The sequence below is a fragment of the Capra hircus genome, chromosome 25 (assembly GCF_001704415.2).
Source record: "Capra hircus breed San Clemente chromosome 25, ASM170441v1, whole genome shotgun sequence".
NCBI classification, from domain to species: domain Eukaryota; kingdom Metazoa; phylum Chordata; class Mammalia; order Artiodactyla; family Bovidae; genus Capra; species Capra hircus.
The window spans coordinates 35,330,728-35,348,616 of NC_030832.1; the positions used below are offsets into that span (position 1 = coordinate 35,330,728).

A 17,889-nucleotide genomic window follows, 5' to 3' on the forward strand; every position below is an offset into this window, starting at 1 on the left:
CTTTTAATTAATCTTAAGAGGCAAGGTGCAGTCAGGAAGTTGAAAGAAGCAGGAGATGGCCAAGAGGCTCATTACCCTTACAGTAAAACTCCTTCCTGTGGCCCAGAAAGCCTTGAGTGGTCTGACCCTTACCAGCTTTTACCTGACTTGTCTCTTGGCACTTTGCTCCAGTCACATTGCCCTTCTTGCTGGTGCTTCTGCAGGCCAGGCTAAATCCCTAGTGAAGGACCTGGAATGGTCTACCCTAAACCTTTTCATGGTCAACAAAAGGCTCATGGCTGGTTCCCACCCAGGCCCAGCTCGTCTCACCTCCTCAGAGGCTTTCCCTCACCATCCATTCCCTCCTAAAACACCCTGCTTCATGTTCTTTCTAGCACGAATCACCGCTCCAAATCTCTTGGCTGTTGATTTGTTCAGTGGCTTATCACGGGACTTGCCTTGAAGGTAACCTCTAGGCCCTGCAAACAGAAACGGGTCTAGATCTTTCTGGGGCTCTGCAGCCCCAGAGTCCAGCCCAGTGCGCAGACTAGCACACGGGTACTCCAGAAATATTTGCTCAGGTCCTCTGTTCACTGGCCAACTATTATTTGAGCACCTGCCCTGTATGAGGTCTTGCACACAAAGTTGAACACAACAGCCCCAGCCCCAGGAGGACACAGCCAAGTCAGAGCAGTCTGCTGAGATGCGGGGGTTGGTGCTGTCCCTGGGCAAGTACACGGTGAGATGGGGGCTCCTAGTCCTGACTGGATGCGGTGGTGGGGGGTACCCATGAAGGCCTTCTGGAGAAAAGGAAAGCTGAGCCATGAGGCTAAATAAGAGTTGACTAAGGGGGAAGGAGGGGAGAGGGTGACGTGTATTCCAGGCAGAGAGAACAGCATGTGCAGAGGCCCGGTGGGAAGAAAGCCCAGACATTAGAGGAACTGAAAGTAGTTCAGCCTGGCGAGATCCTGGCACCAAGTGGTGATGGATGATGTCAAAAACACAAGCAGGGCCAGTCTGTGCAGGAGACTTTGTAGACTGAACTAAGGAGTTGAGCAAATGGCCTTTCCTGGAGGTCCAGTGCTAAGACTCCATACTCCCAATGCAGGGGGCATGGGTTCGATCCCTGGTCAGGGAATTAAGATCCTGCATGCCATGTGGTGCAGCCAAGAAAAAAAAGAATCTTAACTTCCAGTCCTACATCTCTCTCCAAACCTGGATAAATCATTTCCCATCTTTGAGCCTCAGTTTTCCCTGTTTGTAAAAAGGGATGCTAATACTTCCCTTGAGTTGAGCACCGATGAAAGCACTTTGTTAGATGGGGAAGGGGTGTCCAGGGGTGGGAAGCTGTGATACACCTCAAGATACTGAATGTGGGTGTACCTCCAGTCAGTCAGTCAGTTCAGTTGCTCAGTCGTGTCCGACTCTTTGCAACCTCATGGACTGCGACACGCCAGGCTTCCAACTCCCGGAGCTTGCTCAAACTCGTGTCTTATCGAGTCGGTGATATACCTGGAGAGGTAATAACCATGGGCTGTGCAAAATGATAGCGTGCTAGACTCAGGTCTGAGGCTCTGGGTGGCTAGAACATCCCTGTTTCTCTGCCTGACTCCCTCCGTTCTTTGGTGCTCTCACAGGAGATGAGCCCATGTCCTTCTCCACCATCCAGAACCAGAAGCCCTGAATTCTTCCTGAATTCTTCAGCATTGTCATTCCTTTCCCTCCTCCAGCCCTCATCCCTCCAATGACACAGTGGGTTGCAGGGCGCTCCCTGACAAATGGAGACAAAACCAGTACTGCCAAGAGCTGATGGAGTTTGGAGCTTAAGTGTCTGCCTTCCTGTTCGGCTGGTAGCCAGGACTTGGGTTTGGAGCCTGTGGGAAGAAGAATAATGCCTTCCCCCCAAAGATGTCCATGTCCTAATCCCTGGAGCTGGTGAAAATGTGACTTTACATGGTTAAAAAGATTGTGCAGATGTGGTTAAATTAAGGACCTTGAGATGGGGAGATTATCTTGGATTATCCAGGTGGGCCTGATATAATCATAAAAGACCTTTAAGGATGGAAGAGAGAGGCGGGAGAGTCAGAAAAAGAGATGAGATGATGGAAGCTGGTGTCGGAGTGATGCAATTGCTGACTGGAAGGAGGTCTTGAGCAGGCATGGGATGCAGGCAGCCTCTAAAAGCTGCTAAAGGTGAGGAAATGGATTCTCCTCTGGATCTTCTAGAAAGAATATCGCCCTGCCAACACTTGAATTTAGACCAGGGAAACCCATTTCCAACTCGTGACCTCAGGAACTGTAAGATGATAAATTTATGTTGTTTAAAGTTACTAAATTTGTGATAATTTGTTACAGCAATGAGAGAAAACTCATACAGAGCCTGCAGGCTAATGTGGAAGGCAGGATTTTTTTGGTCAGACAGTTGCTATTAGCAAGTCATGCACCCTGGGGCTGAGAGAGGCTCTGGCAGGATCCCCCACTTCTCTGTGGCCCTGGGGCTCCAGGTGAGGTACCCCAAGAGCAGCCCTTGGGGAAGCCCCAGTGCTGCGTCCTTTTCCCCATCATTCTTTCTGCCTCCTGTCAATTTTTTTTCTCTTTTAGTCACTCCACTGCCGTGACCGCCGTGTTTCGTGACCTTGAGTAGACCCCGTTGAGGACCCAGATTTCTGGGAACGTGAGGATGGCCCAGGGGACCTTCTAGGGGCCTTCCTGGCGGCCTGACACTGTGAGTCAGCGTCTCCAGGATGCGATGGGCCTGCGGAAAGCTCTCTGATGATGCTTTTGACCCGCCCTCCATCCCCCAGCAGGTTTCCTCCAGAGTCCTAACCAGAGTCTTTCCTGCTGCCACAAACAGTGCACTTACGCCCCAACATTGACCTTGGTTAAAAGACGAGGGGCGGGGAAACAATGCTTTATTGACTTGGCACCTATGAACGGGTGGCTACAGCCCCCAGGGTTCTTTGCATCTGCAAAATGGAGGCTGTGTCATGGGGGCAGCAGAAATCAGAGTTGCTGGTTCCAGCTGCAGGTTGGGGCCACTGTCATTGCTTTGGCCCCTTCCAGTCCCCTTGTCCAGCCAAGCACCATCTGGCCCTCTTTAGCAGGCCAGAGCAATGACCCCAGTTCTTCTGCAGCCCTTGGCAGTCTAAGGTCACAACTGTAGGCCTCTCCTGCCTTCCCTCTTCTTGAGGATTCCAAGATGAGTAGAGGCGGGAGGGAAGGGATATACCCCATTTACAGCTGAACCTTCTGGAGCACAGACCAGGAAGGCTGGGTCAGGGTTCCCGTAACGGGACCCCTGCCAAAGAGGACAGTTAGGAGTTATTCACTTCCCACCACTTTCTGTTTGAGCTGAGCAGACAGTGGGAGCTTTCATTGAACTGGGCCCACCATAGGTGATGACAGTGAGGTCACATACTAAGTTGATGGGCTATGCTCCCCTAGGCAGGACCACACCATTTGGGCAGGCTCGCTCCCAGGCAAGGGGAGGGCAGGGCAGAGTGAACCGCTGCTGTCACAGGAGGAGGACTTCCTGGAGGAAGAGGGGCAGGCCGCAGTAGGCTCCCAGAAGAGGTGGTCTGCAGAGCAAGCTGGGTCACGCCGGCTGGCACAGGACACTGGCATCCTCGCTGTGGTCACAGTTGTGGGCATCCCAGCGGATGTGAGAGCACAGCAGCAGGGCACTCTCGTCCCCACGGCACTTGACATTGTCCAGGAGAATAGGGCCTCGGCCTGGGCCAAAGCGGGCCTCACCAGGGGCTGCCAGGGCCTGGCCACAGCCCAGCTGGCGACACAAGACGCCAGCTGCCCGCAGGTCCCAAGCATCATCACAGACAGTGCCCCACTGCTGCCCTAGGAAGAGCTCCACACGCCCCTCACATCGGTGGGCTCCGTTGGCCAGACGTAGGTGTCCTGTGGGGGGACAAGGCCTGGGGCTGGAAGGGGCCGGCCCAGGCCAGACCACGCCACTCCCAAGCTACGCCAGGGGAGGGGTAGTTAAGGGGAGACAAAGGGTGGTGGTTTGGGACACCTCACTGCCCTGGGAGCCACTGGATGAGGGCAGACAAATGAGATAAAATAAGATGGGCATCAGGAGAGTGTGTACAAGCCCTTGTGGGGCGCTCTGTGCATGCTGTGAGCTCCATGTCTGCTCTCTCCTTAGTTGTTTACAATCCCAATACCTCAGCCCTATGGCTGTTGTCAAGTGAGATTGTGTCCCCGAAGGTCACCATTTCCCCTCCCCTCTGGACTCCCCAAATTAAAGCCTGAATTCTTTTCATTGATCTCCTCAGGACAGGAACCCCGTCCCTTTATGGTCTTAATTCTAGAAATCTCTCAATTGCTCTAGCTTAAAACCCCCCTCTCTCTTTCCAGACATCATATCTCTATTGATGAGGCCTGAGACTAATAGGAAAGGACAAGAGTTCTAGGACCTGGTGCAAACCTGCTGTGTAACCTGGGGCTGTGACTTCCCTCCAGATCTGGTCCCTCCTACTCTGATGTCTCCACCTCACTCTTAGGGACTGTGAACACCTACCGTCCCTGGGCCGAGGAGTGGGCACCCGGGTGGTCTCAGCACCCTCCTGCTGGACTAGCTCCTCTGGACCTGGCTCAGCAAGGACAGAGAAAGAGGTGGCTGTGATACTAGGGAACCAGTCCCTTGAGACCAGGTCACCTCTTACTCTCCAAGGGAAGCCTGATCTAGGATCAGAAAGGGCTTCATAAGCCCCCACTCCTTGGAACAGAAACGGGGGTTGTGTTTCTCACTCGGCCCAAAGCAGAGCCCTCTGTGGCCAAAGCTACCTACCACCAGGGCACCAAACAAGGGCGAAAATATCAATTCCCACATCCGTCAATAAAGAGACGCATTTTTAAATGTGTCGGACTCTGCAACTATCCCTTTTCCAGTGACTTCCCAAGGGACAAACGTATGCGCCCCGAAAGCTGATCAACTCTCACTGCTAACTAGAGCCTTTCGGATCCTTGACGCAGCACAGCAAAAGCTCCCCGACCACGCCCTTAACTGACTCTCCCACACTGTGCTCCGGGACTTCGAACTCAGCTCGGGCCCCGCCCCGCACTGCCGCAGAGGGCGCTCTCTTCCCGGCCCCGCCCATGCCGCGCAGCCGCAGAGCGAGTGGGCTCCACCCGATGGTGGGCTCCACCTCTTACTGCGGAGCGTGAGCACTCTCCCGCCGCGCTCACGCTGCAGTGCCGAGGTGAGCGCTCACGCGCGACCCCGCCCATTTCCCAACGAACCCCGCCCTGCCCTCGCCGCAGAGCGTGCCTCCGCGAGGCCCCGCCCATCCCCAGAGCCTGCCTCCGCGAGGCCCCGCCCGTTCCTCAGCCTGTTCGTCCCGCCGGCACCACGGTACGCGCCCGCGCGCGGCCCCGCCTACTTCACAGCAGGCACCGCCGATGCCTAAGTAAGCGCCTGCGCGCGGCCCCGCCCTCTTCTCAGACGGCGCTCCGCGTCGCCTTTGCTGCAGTGCACATGTGGTCCTGCTGCGGCCTCACCTGAGCAGAGCGCGCCCGCATCCTCATGGTGGCCGCAGTTGTGCTGGCCCCAGCCCAGGTGGAAGCAGTCGCTGAGGCGGGCCTCCGTACCGGCGCAGCCCACGTTGTCCAGCAGCACGGGGCCGCGGCCGTAGCCGAAGTGGCCGAGGCCCGTGGCCCCCAGCGCCGGCCCGCAGCCCGCCTCGCGGCAGGCCACGCGCGCGTCCGCGAAGTCCCAGTCATCGTCGCACACGGTCCCCCAGCCCCCGGCGTACAGCACCTCCACGCGGCCGCGGCACGGGCCTGGGCCACCCACCAGCCGCAGCCGCCCGCCTGCAGGGCGCACAGGCCCGCGGCCAGAGGGGCTGGGCTGGGGCCGCCGGCTCCCTGGCAGAGCCCCGGCCCCACCCTCTCCCACCCGCAACGGAACCCTTGCCCTGCCACTTACTTTTCCCTGCCGCCCAGGCAGCAGTGGTGAGCCGTGCGGGCTCCCTGGAAGGTAGGGCACCGACTCCTGTAGCTGCAGAGACAAGGCATCTAGAGCGTTTGAATGGGACAAAGGGGACTTCTGGCCTGCAGCAGGGCACAGGGCGCGCCTACGGAAATGTATGACCTCTACCACGCTTTCACCCTACTCAGCCTCAATTCTAGAGTTACCATGTTGTCTGCTGTGGTGGGGTCCTCAGGAAGCTTGAAGCGAATGAATCAAATCCTACTTACAGATTTCAGTGCCAATGATAGTTCCAGCCCTCATTCCAAAAGTACTTCTATCCTTCATTCAGCTTGTATCTCAATTTTCACAAGTCTCCTCGATTTCCAACCTCAGCACCCCACTCCACCCAGCCCCTGCCAAATTTTATTTCAGAGCTTCGAAGAAGTGCCTCCTCCCACCCTGCTGAACTTTTCAGAGCTCTGGATTTCATCCTTGCTCCATCTGCTCATCCGTTCTCTCACCCACCTCTTTACCATCTGGTCAAAAGCCCTGGCCTGCTAGCCCAGGCCCCCTCCCCATGGATCCAGACAGTCTTTCCAATTCCCAGTCCTACCCACCTCACCCCTATTATTCCGGCTGGAGGGCAGGGCTCCTTACCCTCTGGCTCTGTGTGCCAGGCCCAGTCCACTCTTGTGGCCAACGGTGGCAGTGCTGTGAGAGTCGGGTGGCCCAGGACTAGAGTAGGAGAGAAGGGAGTGGGGTCAGAGGCCAAGGTTCTGGTTCCTGGAGAGGATGAGAGGGTTTCCCTGGAGAAAACAAACAGATTTTACTTCCAGAGCTGGAGGCTCAGCCTCAGCTGGGGTCCAAGGAAGTCTGCCCCGCTTTGCCAATTCTGGTCAAATATTTATTTGTGCTACCTAGGCGTACACTCTACAGTTTATACAACACATTCACAGGCGTGTTTTCATTTCTTTCCAGGGTTCTCAGAAGCCCAATGTGTGTCCAAGTCGGGGAGATAAAGAAGGCCTTGCCCACCAGGGAGGGCCATGTACAGTCCTGAGGGGCTTGCAGAACAAAACTCACTATCCCCATCTTACAGATAAATAAGATTAGAAGGGGCAAGGGGCATGCTCAAGATTAGGCAGCAAGGTTAGCTGAGGCTTTGCCAGGACTCACTCTGCCTCACTGGGCCTCAGCTTTCCCATCTGTAAATTGGGATTGATGGCTCCTGGTTTGCCGTGAGGCATGGGCAAGCACTCTATATCTGGCAGAGTGGAGTCCATCTGTAAAGTGCCATTAACAGCCCTATTATTTCTATTTGTTCAGAACACCTTTCACTGCGGAAGAAAGACCAGATGAGGGGAAATACTATCATAAGAGAATCAGGATTGAAAGAGATAGGGAATTCTGGGGACACTGGCGTCGCAAAGAGTCGGACACGACTGAGTGACTGAACTGAAGTGAACTGAACCTGAGTTTCAGTGAAAGAATTCTAGAGTATCTCTAGAGCTATCTTAAAGTACTATTACTTTACTCTGAAGTATTTCACAAAGAGTGCTTTGTAATCAACAAGTGTAATCAACAAGAACCTACTGTATAGCACTCAACATACTGTAATAACATATATGGGAAAAGAAGAAAATCCATGTATATACATGTATATACTTATAAGTATAGTCTAAGGGTTCAAAGAGTCAGACGTGACTGAGCACGCACATACATGTATAACTAAATCAGCGTGCTGTACACTGAAAAGAATTACAACATTGTGAATAGACTATATTCCAATATAAAATAAAAATTAAACTTAAAAAGAAAATACCAACAATTTAAAAAAAAAAGACTACTTAGAGCTAGAAACTCAGCAGTGGCCACAGGACTGGAAAAGGTCAGTTTTCATTCCAATTCCAAAGAAAGGCAATGCCAAAGAATGCTCAAACTACCACACAGTTGCACTCATCTCACATGCTAGTAGAGTAATGCTCAAAATTCTCCAAGTCAGGCTTTAATAGTATGTGAATCGTGAACTTCCAGATGTTCAAGCTAGTTTTAGAAAAGGCAGAGGAACCAGAGATCACATTGCCAGCATCCATTGGATTATCGAAAAAGCAAGAGAGTTCCATAAAAACATCTGCTTTCTTGACTATGCCAAAGCCTTTGACTGTGTGGATCACAATAAACTGGAAAATTCTGAAAGAGATGGGAACACCAGACCACCTGACCTGCCTCTTGAGAAATCTGTATGCATGTCAGGAAGCAACAGTTAGAAATGGACATGGAACAACAGACTGGTTCCAAATAGGAAAAGGAGGATGTCAAGGCTGTATATTGTCACTGTGCTTATTTAACTCACATGCAGAGTACATCATGAGAAACACTGGGCTGGATGAAGTACAATCTGGAATCAAGATTGCCAGGAGAAATATCAATAACCTCAGATACGCAGATGACACCACACTTATGGCAGAAAGCGAAAGAGAACTAAAGAGCCTCTTGATGAAAGTGAAAGAGGAGAGTGAAAAAGTTGGCTTAAAATTCAACATTCAGAAAACTAAGATCATGGCATCTGGTCCCATCACTTCATGGCAAATAGATGGGGAAACAGTGGAAACAGTGACTGACTTTATTTTCTTGGGCTCCCAAATAATTGCAGATGGTGATTGCAGCCATGAAATTAAAAGACGCTTGCTCCTTGGAAGAAAAGTTATGACCAACCTAGACAGCATATTGGAGAAGGTAATGGCACCCCACTCTAGTACTCTTGCCTGGAAAATCTCATGGATGGAGAAGCCTGGTAGGCTGCAGTGCATGCGGTCGCTAAGAATCAGACATGACTGAGCGACTTCACTTTCCCTTTTCACTTTCATGCATTGGAGAAGGAAATGGCAACCCACTCCAATGTTCGTGCATGGAGAATCCCAGGGACGGGGGAGCCTGGTGGGCTGCCATCTGTGAGGTCGCACAGAGTCGGACACGACCGAAGCGACTTAGTAGCAGCAGCAGCAGACAGCATATTAAAAAGCAGAGACGTTACTTTGCCAACAAAGGTCCATCTAGTCAAAGCTATGGTTTTTCCAGTAGTCATGTATGGATGTGAGAGTTGGACTGTAAAGAAAGCTGAGTGTTGAAGAATTGATGCTTATGAACTGTGGTATTGGAGAAGACTTGAGAGTCCTTTGGACAGCAAGGAGATCAAACTAATCAATCCTAAAGGAAATCAACTCAGAATATTGATTGGAAGGACTGATGCTGAAGCTCTAATACTTTGGCCACCTGATGCAAAGAGCCAACTCGTTTGAAAAGGCCCTGATCCTGGGAAAACTTGAAGGCAGAAGAAGGGGATGACAGGATGAGATGGCTGGATGGCATCACCGACTCGATGGACATGAGTTTGAGTCAACTCTGGGAGTTGGTGAAGGACAGGGAAGCCTGGTGTGCTGCACTCCATGGGGTCGCAAAGAGTCGGACACGACTGAGTGAACTGAACTGAGTGCCATAAAACTCTGGAGACATATTTGGAGTACTGTTAGACAACTCTGGAGCATTGGTGGGGTGAAGTCACTCAGTCGTGATCGACTCTTTGCGACCCCATGGACTGTAGCCCACCAGGCTCCTCCATCCATGGAGTTTTCTAGGCAAGAGTACTGGAGTGGGTTGCCATTTTCTTCTCTAGGGGATCTTCCCAACCCAGGGATCGAGCCCGGGTCTCCCGCATGGCTGGCAGACACTTTACCGTCTGAGCCACCAGGGAATCTCAACTGGTGGGGTAATACTGCAGTATTACATAGTCGTGGAGTCTACTAGAATTTTATGAGGCACTTCTAAAGCCGTACTGAAAAATAAAAAATTAACTTGGGGGCCTTTTTGAAAGAGCTCAGGGAAACATCAAGCCACTCAACATCCCGCTCCAGTCCAAGGCCCCGCTTCCGGTCTCCTGCTTCAGAATACGGCCCCGCCCCGCCCCGCCCCGCCCCCAAGCCCGCACCTGCGCAGAGCGCGCCGGCGTCCTCGTGGTGGCCGCAGTTGTGCACGCCCCAGCCCAGACTCAGGCAGGCTGCTAGACGGGGCTCGCCGCCTTCACAGTGCACGTTGTCCAGCAGGATGTGCCCCGTGCCGTAGCCGAAGAAGGCGTTGGTAGTGGCTGCCAGGGCCGCCCCGCAGCCCAGCTGGCGGCACACCACGGCCGCGTCTGGCAGCCCCCAGTCGTCGTCACACACGGTGCCCCACAGGCCACCGTGCAGGATCTCCACTCGGCCTTGGCACGGGCCTGCGCCCCCCACCAGGCGCACGCTGCCCTCACCTGGTGATGAGGGCGGGAACCAGGAGCATCTCCTGCAGGGCTTTGCTGCCCATCCCAATCCAGTGGTCTTTCTGTTGCCCCAGGCCCTCTGCATACCCACAATACATGGTGTCCCAGGACCTAACACCCAGGAAGACCTGCTCACCCGCTTACCCCCAAAGCACTGCCTCTTCACAGTCTAGATTAGGGGCGATTTGGGGATCTGAGGATAGAATCCTATGACTCTGTCACTTTCTGCCTACCCTTGTCCACGCTCTCCTAAACCGTATAGAATGTGCTGATTCCTTACTTCACAAACAACTCTGCCTCCAGGAAGCCCTCCCTAATCTCTGATGAATGGGATCCTCTTCCTCCTCTGGATTGCCTTGCCTTTTTATCTGTCCTTTAAGAGAATTTTTCATTTTTCATTTTCTTGCTCTAAGATCATTCATTATCAGCATTTCTATATATAGTATATCTGACTCTCCCATTGGATTAGGCTTCAGCCCCCACCTCTTTTGGAGAAGGAAATGATAATCCACTCCAGTATTCTTGCCTAGAGAATTCCATGAACAGAGGAGGCTCGAAGGCTACAGTCCATGGGGCCACAAAGTGTTGGACACAACTGAATGACTAACACTAGCCCACCTCTTTTATTTTCTCCAACCTTGTGCTATTTTTATCATGTCACTAGAATGAATCCTCTTTCCCTACCCAGATAGTGAGCAGCCTGTGGGGTGGGGGTGCAGGGGGCAGAGCAGGGGTGAAGGAGTGACCAAACTCACCCATCAGTAATCCCTCTCTTCCCACTGCCTAGGGTAGGATTTGGGAGATTCCTCCTGGATCCCTCTCCTAAGACCCAGGTGGTCCCCCACATTGCTTTTACTTACCTTTTCCATTCTGGGGCGTTGTAGGGGGTGCCCTGCTGGTTAACACTCTCCTTGTTAGGGTCTGCGTGGGCAAGAATTCTGGAAAAGAAGCAGGGTGGCAGAGAGGAAGATGTGGATATTTCTGTTCTCCATCCTCACACACACAGATATGTGAGGGGCAGGGTATGGACCCCTAAGTTTCCTGATCTCTGGGCTTCTGGCCACACAAAGGGTCAAAGCTGGGGACTCTGGGTAAGCGAGGAGAAAGGGCCGCCTGAGTCCTGAAAGCAGTAGCTTTAGAAGAATTTACTTTAGAGGATTTCTTTCAGTTCTTGGTTTCCTTAGTTTTTAAAGCAGCATCACATCACCTGAGAATTTGTTAGAAATGCAACATGCAAATTCTCAGGCTCCATCCCAAATCTGCAGAATCAGAAATTCTGGGATGGGGCTAACATCATTGTGTGTGTGTGTGTGTGTGTGTGTGTGTTTCCTGTGTCCTGCAACATGCAGGGATCTTAGTTCCCTGACCAGGGGCTGAGCCTGTGCCTCCTGCAATTGGAGTGCAGAGTCTTAACCACTGGACCGCCCGGGAAGTCCCACCATCTGGGTTTTATATTGAGCCCTCCAGCTGATTTTCTTAAAAACCAGAACTACTGCTTTCGAGGTCAAAGCCTCCCAGAGATTTGTGGCAGGTCTATGGCAAATGGGCCTTAAACCACCAGACCCCAGCGGTCTGGATATAAAACTGGGAAGGGGGCTCTCTGCTGGGACGACTGAAGCCCTCTGTGGAAGCAGTGTTGCTGGTTTTCAGCAGAGGTCATACCATAAGCCGGAGTATGGCAGGGCCCAGGCTCCTGCCTGCCAGGCTGGGGGTCTTCCCCAGGACTATGTACACACTGCAGCTGCTGGCTTGGTCTTCACTGGAACATTCTTACCTCTGGGAAGTCCCTTCACGTGTCTAGCCCACAGCCCTGCTGCCCGGCAGTTTGTCTGCCCTTCTAGGTCACAGGCTGTCCTGCTCACCATCACACAAGACCGCCACGTCCTCATAGTGGAAGCAGTTGTGCACGCCCCAGCCTCGACTGCCGCACTCACTCAGGGCGGCTTCCTGCCCGCGGCACTCCACGTTGTCCAGCAGGATGGGGCCTCGGCCCTGGCCGAAGGCGAGGGGCCGGGGCACAGGCAGCGCCAGGCCGCAGCCCAGCTGACGACACACCACATTGGCGTCCACCACGTCCCAGTCGTCGTCGCAGACGCTGCCCCAGGAGCCCCCGTGTAGGACCTCCAGGCGGCCCCGGCAGCGGCTCGGGCCCCCCACCAGCCTGAGTTCTGTGGAGAGAGTTGATCTGGCACGGGGTGGTGGTGGGGGTCACTTGGGCCCTACCTAGAGGATGCCCACCTTGCCAAAAGCCGTGGGGACCTTGGGCTCAGTCCCTCCTGGGTCTTATTTTGCCCTTTCTGTAAAATGGGGACACTGGAGCTGTTCCTTTGCATCTTGAGTAACAGAGGTCTTCTGAGCACCTGAGTGCTTTGGGAGTGAGAGTTAGGGGGAAGGGTGGGGGGAGAGGCAGGGGCACCTACCTGGAAAGGGCAGTGAGGTGGGCTGTAGGGCACCAGCTGGAACAGAGTGAGGAAGAGCATTGGCCCCTCAGCCCCCTCCCTTGGCCCCAGGAACACAGCCTCCCCTCCAACCGTCCCCTCCAGTCCTCAGCATCACCCCCTTCCTCATCACTATCCCTGCTTTGCCAAAGCCCCTGACTGCCCCAGTTGGCCTCCTAGCTTCATCCCTCTCCCACTGGTCCATGGGCCGCCCCAGAGAGATCTGCCTGAGACCCAGACAGGCTGATCACATTCCACTGCTGAATTCCTCAAAGCTTCCCCTTTTCCTGCAGAAGTCCTGGACCGTAAACTTTCTCTGCAAAGCCTTCTAGAATCTTCTGAGCAGCCTCACCTTCCTTCTTAATCTTGCATCAGTCTCGTCCCCAGGTCTGTAATCTTGCCGTCTCCTCTGCTCACCCTGCTCATTACAGCCCTGCAGATGGAGCCCCCTCCTACGGTAAGCCTTCCTGGAGCTCTCAGCTAAAAGGGCTTTCTTTTTCCACTGAATCTCTGGGTGTTGTATATATACCCCTTTCCAGGCCTTCTGCCCAGTGATGTGGCCAGGTCTATGTCATCTTGGTTTTCCCCAGAGCTCCCTGCCCAGAATCTATTACTCCCCAGATATTTAGTAGCTTTGCCTTAAGGGTGTAAATTAACTTTGGGTTTCATTCTGATTTCCCACTAAAGAGTTTACCTATGTAAGTCTTTCTGTTTCCTTTGGGTTTCTTTTTTTTTTTTTGGTTCTGGTTTTTTGGTCATGCTTTGTGGCATGTGGGGTCTTAGTTCCCTGACCAGGGATAGAACCCACACCACCTGCATTGGAGGCACAGAGTCTTAACCACCGGACCACCGGGGAAGTCCCTATCAGTCCTTCTGCTTCAGCTCTCACATATGTATATGTCAGCACTGTGCTCATTGCTTTATGTGGCCTGGCTCACTTATCATTAGGACAACTTATGGGGCAGCTTAGATTTTGCAGAAGGGAAGACTTCAGGTTTAGTGAGGTCAGGCCACTTGCTCAAGGCCAATAGCAAATAAAGGGTGGAGGAGGGATTCTAACCCAGATAGCCACACTCCTCTTCACCAGACAATTCTGAGCACATGGCCTAAGAAGGAAACTGGCCTGGCATGAGAAGTTAATACCCCATAGTAGCCCTTCATTTGTGCATAGGCTTGTCAGACATGGCCACATACCTTACCTTACAACCTCTGAGGCATGTACTAGTGTACCCATTTTACAGAGGAAGAAACTGAGAGTCAGTTTCTTTTTTCCTAAGTTAGGTTAGTCCCGAGGTTGTTTGATTCCATCTGTTCTACCAGCTGGTTTTCCAACAGCGGTTGGTGAGCCTATGCCCTTTCCCTCCTTCCCTATTTCTAGTATCCTCACTGCCTAGACTCTGTGCATCGAGCTCTCGCCTTTAACACTGAGCCTTCACTCTCCAAACTCAGACCTTAGCTTTCATCAACCTGGGGCAAATGTCAGAGCTGGAAAGAATGTTGGAAAACACCTTGTTTACAGGCCATGTCCCACCGTAATTTCACAACTGGGAAAGCTGAGAGTCAGAAAAGGGAAGGGGAAGGGTCAGGGGAGTTGGGGGGCACTCACCCAGTGGCAATAGGAGGATGAAGGACAGGGCTGGGGGGAGAGGGGAAGGGGCAGCGCTCCTGTCTCTGGAACCCCATCCCCTGCTCCTCTCATCAGGCTGGGGACCAGTGTGCATCTCTGCTTCCTTGTGTGTCCAGCCAATGGGTGGTCCTTCCAATGGTCCCATCAAGATGCGGTGAGAAGTCACAGCTGGAACATCTGGAATTAAAGGTTCCAGGTCTCTTCTTCCAGCTGGAAGGGCCCAGGGAGAGCTTTGTGTGTGTGTGGTGGGGGAGTTGGGGGGGAGATAGATGGACATTTACTGTTGCGTTAATTTTTTCCTTTTGCAGTGCATTCTGTTTATGACAAAGGATCCTGGCTTTCCATTGATCTGGAACAATATCAGGTTTCCCTTGAAAGTTCATTAAATTTTAAAATAATTATTTATTTATTTTTTGCTGCTTCGTGGCTTGTGAGATCTTAGTTCCCCAACCAGGGATTGAACCCGGGTCCCAGCAGTGAATGCGTCAAGTCCTAACTGCTGGACTGCCAGGGAATTCCCTACAGTTAATTTAAATCAGAAAAAAAAAAAAAAAAAAAGAGTCAATGTAAAGAAAAAAACATCAAAGAGACATGGTTCCTATGAGTCACAAATATGCAAAAATGGCGTAGGACTGGAAGTTTAAATGCCATTTGGGATGCTCTGCCCTTTCGAGGTAGGAAGCCCTGGGAGATTATTTTGTTTAATTTTGGATTGAAGTTTACAAGCCAAGAGGAGCATAAATCCTAAGTGTAGAGCTCAGTGAACATTCACACCATGTCACCAGCATCCCAGTGTGTGGATAATGATTGGATGGTTGTGGTGGGGGCGGTGAGGGATGGCTGGTTTAGAAGATGGTTCTGTTTGAGGGACTTTCCTGGTGGTCCAGTGGCTAAGACTCCATTCTCCTGATGCTGGGGGCCCAAGTTTGATCCCTGGTCAAGGAACTAGTTAGATCCCACATGCTGCAGCTAAGACCCAGGGCAAATAAAATTTTTTTTTTTTTTTAGAGAGAAGATGATTCTGTTTGGGATACACAGAGACTGCGGTGCCCAGGGACGTGGATGCCCCTCTCAGCAGGAACACCGCCCCCGGCCCCATCTTTCCTTGGCTCTGCCTCCATCCTGGCGGACAAACAGGCTGGTTGGGAAGAGGATGAAAATCTATCTGGATGTGGACACAGGGTTTTCAATACTCCATTCATGGGGCCCAGTACAGCCCCCAGTGGAATAATCAGCTTTTGTCCTTCTGGGGACAGATGGGAGATGGGAGTTGAGAACTGTGAGGAGGGGAAAACTGTGGTCCAGGCTTTGCTGAGGGGAATCCACAGTGACCTGGGCCTGCCCCTGCCTCCCAGGCCTGGGGGCCACCCACCTCTTAGGCTGCTGAGACACTAGCCCCCAGGTCAAGGAAGCCCCCGCTCTGTAAGTGTGGGGACAGACAGCTCCCAGGGAAGCTGGAGGGGAATCCTGAAGTCCTCCTGCTCTACCCGCCGTCACCCCAGCCCCCGGAATGAGAGAGGGGGACCCCTGATCTGGACCATCACTGACCTCAAGTCCCAGATGACCCAAGAGCTCTCAGTGGGCCTCATGGAGGCTGCCTCATCTCCAGCTCTGAGCTTGGTCCTGCCTTACACTCTGGAGACCTTGGTCAAAATGAGGCTTCACCATTGCCAGCCCCCCAGATCATGGCTCCCTCCCTACGCTGGAGTGGTGCTCCTGTTGCCTGAATTGTCTCTTTACGGTGCAGGCAGGCTGCATCCACGGTGGTTCCAAGCATTGGTTCCACAATCTACCAGCTGTGTGACCTCATCTCACTGAGCCTCACTGGTCTCACCTGTAAAATGGGGCTAGGAATACACTTAACCTCTTCCAGTTTTTGCTAGGATACATGAGCTAAAGTTGATACAAAGTTTAGCCCAGTGCCTGACCCGCTGTAAGTGTGGTTGCTGTTACAAAAGAAAACAATTACTGTTTCCCCATCCAGACTGGGGACCGTTGAGGGCAGGGATCAGGGCTTATCTAGTGGCAGCACCTGCCACAGGATGGGTACTAAGGAAACGTTGAACAACTGAATGAAAGTTAGGGCTGCAGAATCACAGCACCAAAGCGATCAGAAAGGGCCTGGGAGATCATTACGGACAACTTCATCTCTGACCAATGGAAAACCTGTCACACACACTCATACTCACACATGCCAGCTAAAGTGAAGAAATTCATACCTGTGGGAAGGTTCTAGGCTCTCTCTGTTCCTTTCTTTATAGTCAATCCGAGGTCAAGTCCCTTTTTCCTGCCTCCAGAAGTTTAGGACGGGGAAGGATCTCCCAGATGCAAAGCAACGCAGACCTTTCTTCTTTTCTTTCCAAAGCTGGGAGGTGAGCAGAGGTGAAGTCCCCCGTCCATGGAGCTGGCTGGTGGCCCCAGCCTGTCCCCACTCGAACTTGTGGGGAGAGGGAGGCAAAGAGAGAGCGGAGGTGGCCTGCAGGGTCTGGAGCAGCCCCCAGAAGGGGGACCGGGCCGAGGAGGAGCTCTGGGGTGGAGGGGGTCAGACGTGGACTCTCAGGGCCGGGCAGCCCCTCCTCCCCCCTCCCCCACCCCAGGGTTCAGGTTTCTGAAAGGCCTGGCTAGGTCTCCACCCCTTTGTAGAGATGCCAAAAGCATGCCTGTCTCCAGTTCCTGGGACTGCCCTTGACCACGTCCCACCAGGGGGGGTTGGAAACATCGATCGATCCTAGGAGCCTGAGTGGGCTTCCCACCCAGGCAGAACCTCTGATTTTGCTTCCAGGCTTTTTGCCTTGTTATGGTTCTTTTGAGTCTGGTACCTTTGGGACTTTGTGTTAGTCACTCAGTTGTGTCCAGCTCTTTGCGACTCCATGGACTGTAGCTCACCAGGTCCCTCTGTCCATGGAATTCTCCAGTCCAGAGTACTGGAGTGGGTAGCCATTCACTTCTCCAGGGGATCTTCCCAGCCCAGGGATTGAACCTGTGTTTCCTGCATTGCAGGCAGATTCTTTACTGTCTGAACCACCAGAGAAGCCCTTTGGGGCTTTTTAAATTCCTGGTAACAGACAGTGGCATGTGGCTTACTCTGTAGCTCATAGCTTCAGTCAAATGCTGTGCCAGAATTCTGCACCATCCTGGGGATGGGGTGGGACTACAAACTCTCAGAGCTGGAGGGGTCCTGAGAAGCCCAGTAGGGTGGTTCCCAGACCTGGATGTGCCTTCACATCATCCCCGGCCATACTTTAAATATATATACAGGGACTTCCCTGTGGTCCAGTGGCTAAGACTCTCTGCTCCCAAGGCAGGGGGCCGGGTTGGATCCCTGGTCAGGGAACTAGATCACATGAGCCACGCCTAAGAGTTCACAAAGCCACAACTAAAGATCTGTGTGCTGCAATGAAGACCCAGTGTAGCTAAATAAATAGGTAATAAATATTTTAAAAAGTACGTGTATATACATATATACACGCACACACAGATTCTTGCCCTTACCACTTTTACCCCAGAGATTCTGATCCAGCAGCTGAGGGTGGGGGGTCCCCCAAAAGTGTATTTTTGAAGTTCCATCGAGGCTTAAACAGGTTGGGGGAGCAGGGTTCTAACCCAA

General features: G+C 52.6%; 1 protein-coding gene across 1 annotated transcript; it reads right to left on the reverse strand.

Moving 5' to 3' along the window:
• Positions 2,875-16,822, reverse strand: SSC4D (scavenger receptor cysteine rich family member with 4 domains). The gene is made up of 11 exons (XM_018041041.1): positions 16,502-16,822; positions 14,262-14,459; positions 12,638-12,673; positions 12,080-12,385; positions 11,078-11,155; positions 9,894-10,208; positions 6,566-6,643; positions 5,924-5,995; positions 5,497-5,808; positions 4,517-4,585; positions 2,875-3,891 (listed from the first exon to the last, which is right to left on the reverse strand). Exons 2-11 carry the CDS (start codon positions 14,425-14,427, stop codon positions 3,575-3,577), a joined length of 1,749 nt encoding a protein of 582 aa, XP_017896530.1. The 5' UTR covers positions 14,428-14,459; positions 16,502-16,822; the 3' UTR covers positions 2,875-3,574.

Coding starts and splice junctions, on each gene's coding strand:
- SSC4D (XM_018041041.1), bottom strand. CDS start 14,427: ATGGGACCATTGGAAGGACCACCCATTGGCTGGACACACAAGGAAGCA. Junction 10,209..11,077: donor AACGCCCCAGAATGGAAAAG/GTAAGTAAAAGC, acceptor CCTCATCACCAG/GTGAGGGCAGCGTGCGCCTG. Junction 6,644..9,893: donor CGCCGGCGCGCTCTGCGCAG/GTGCGGGCTTGG, acceptor CTCCTACTCTAG/TCCTGGGCCACCCGACTCTC.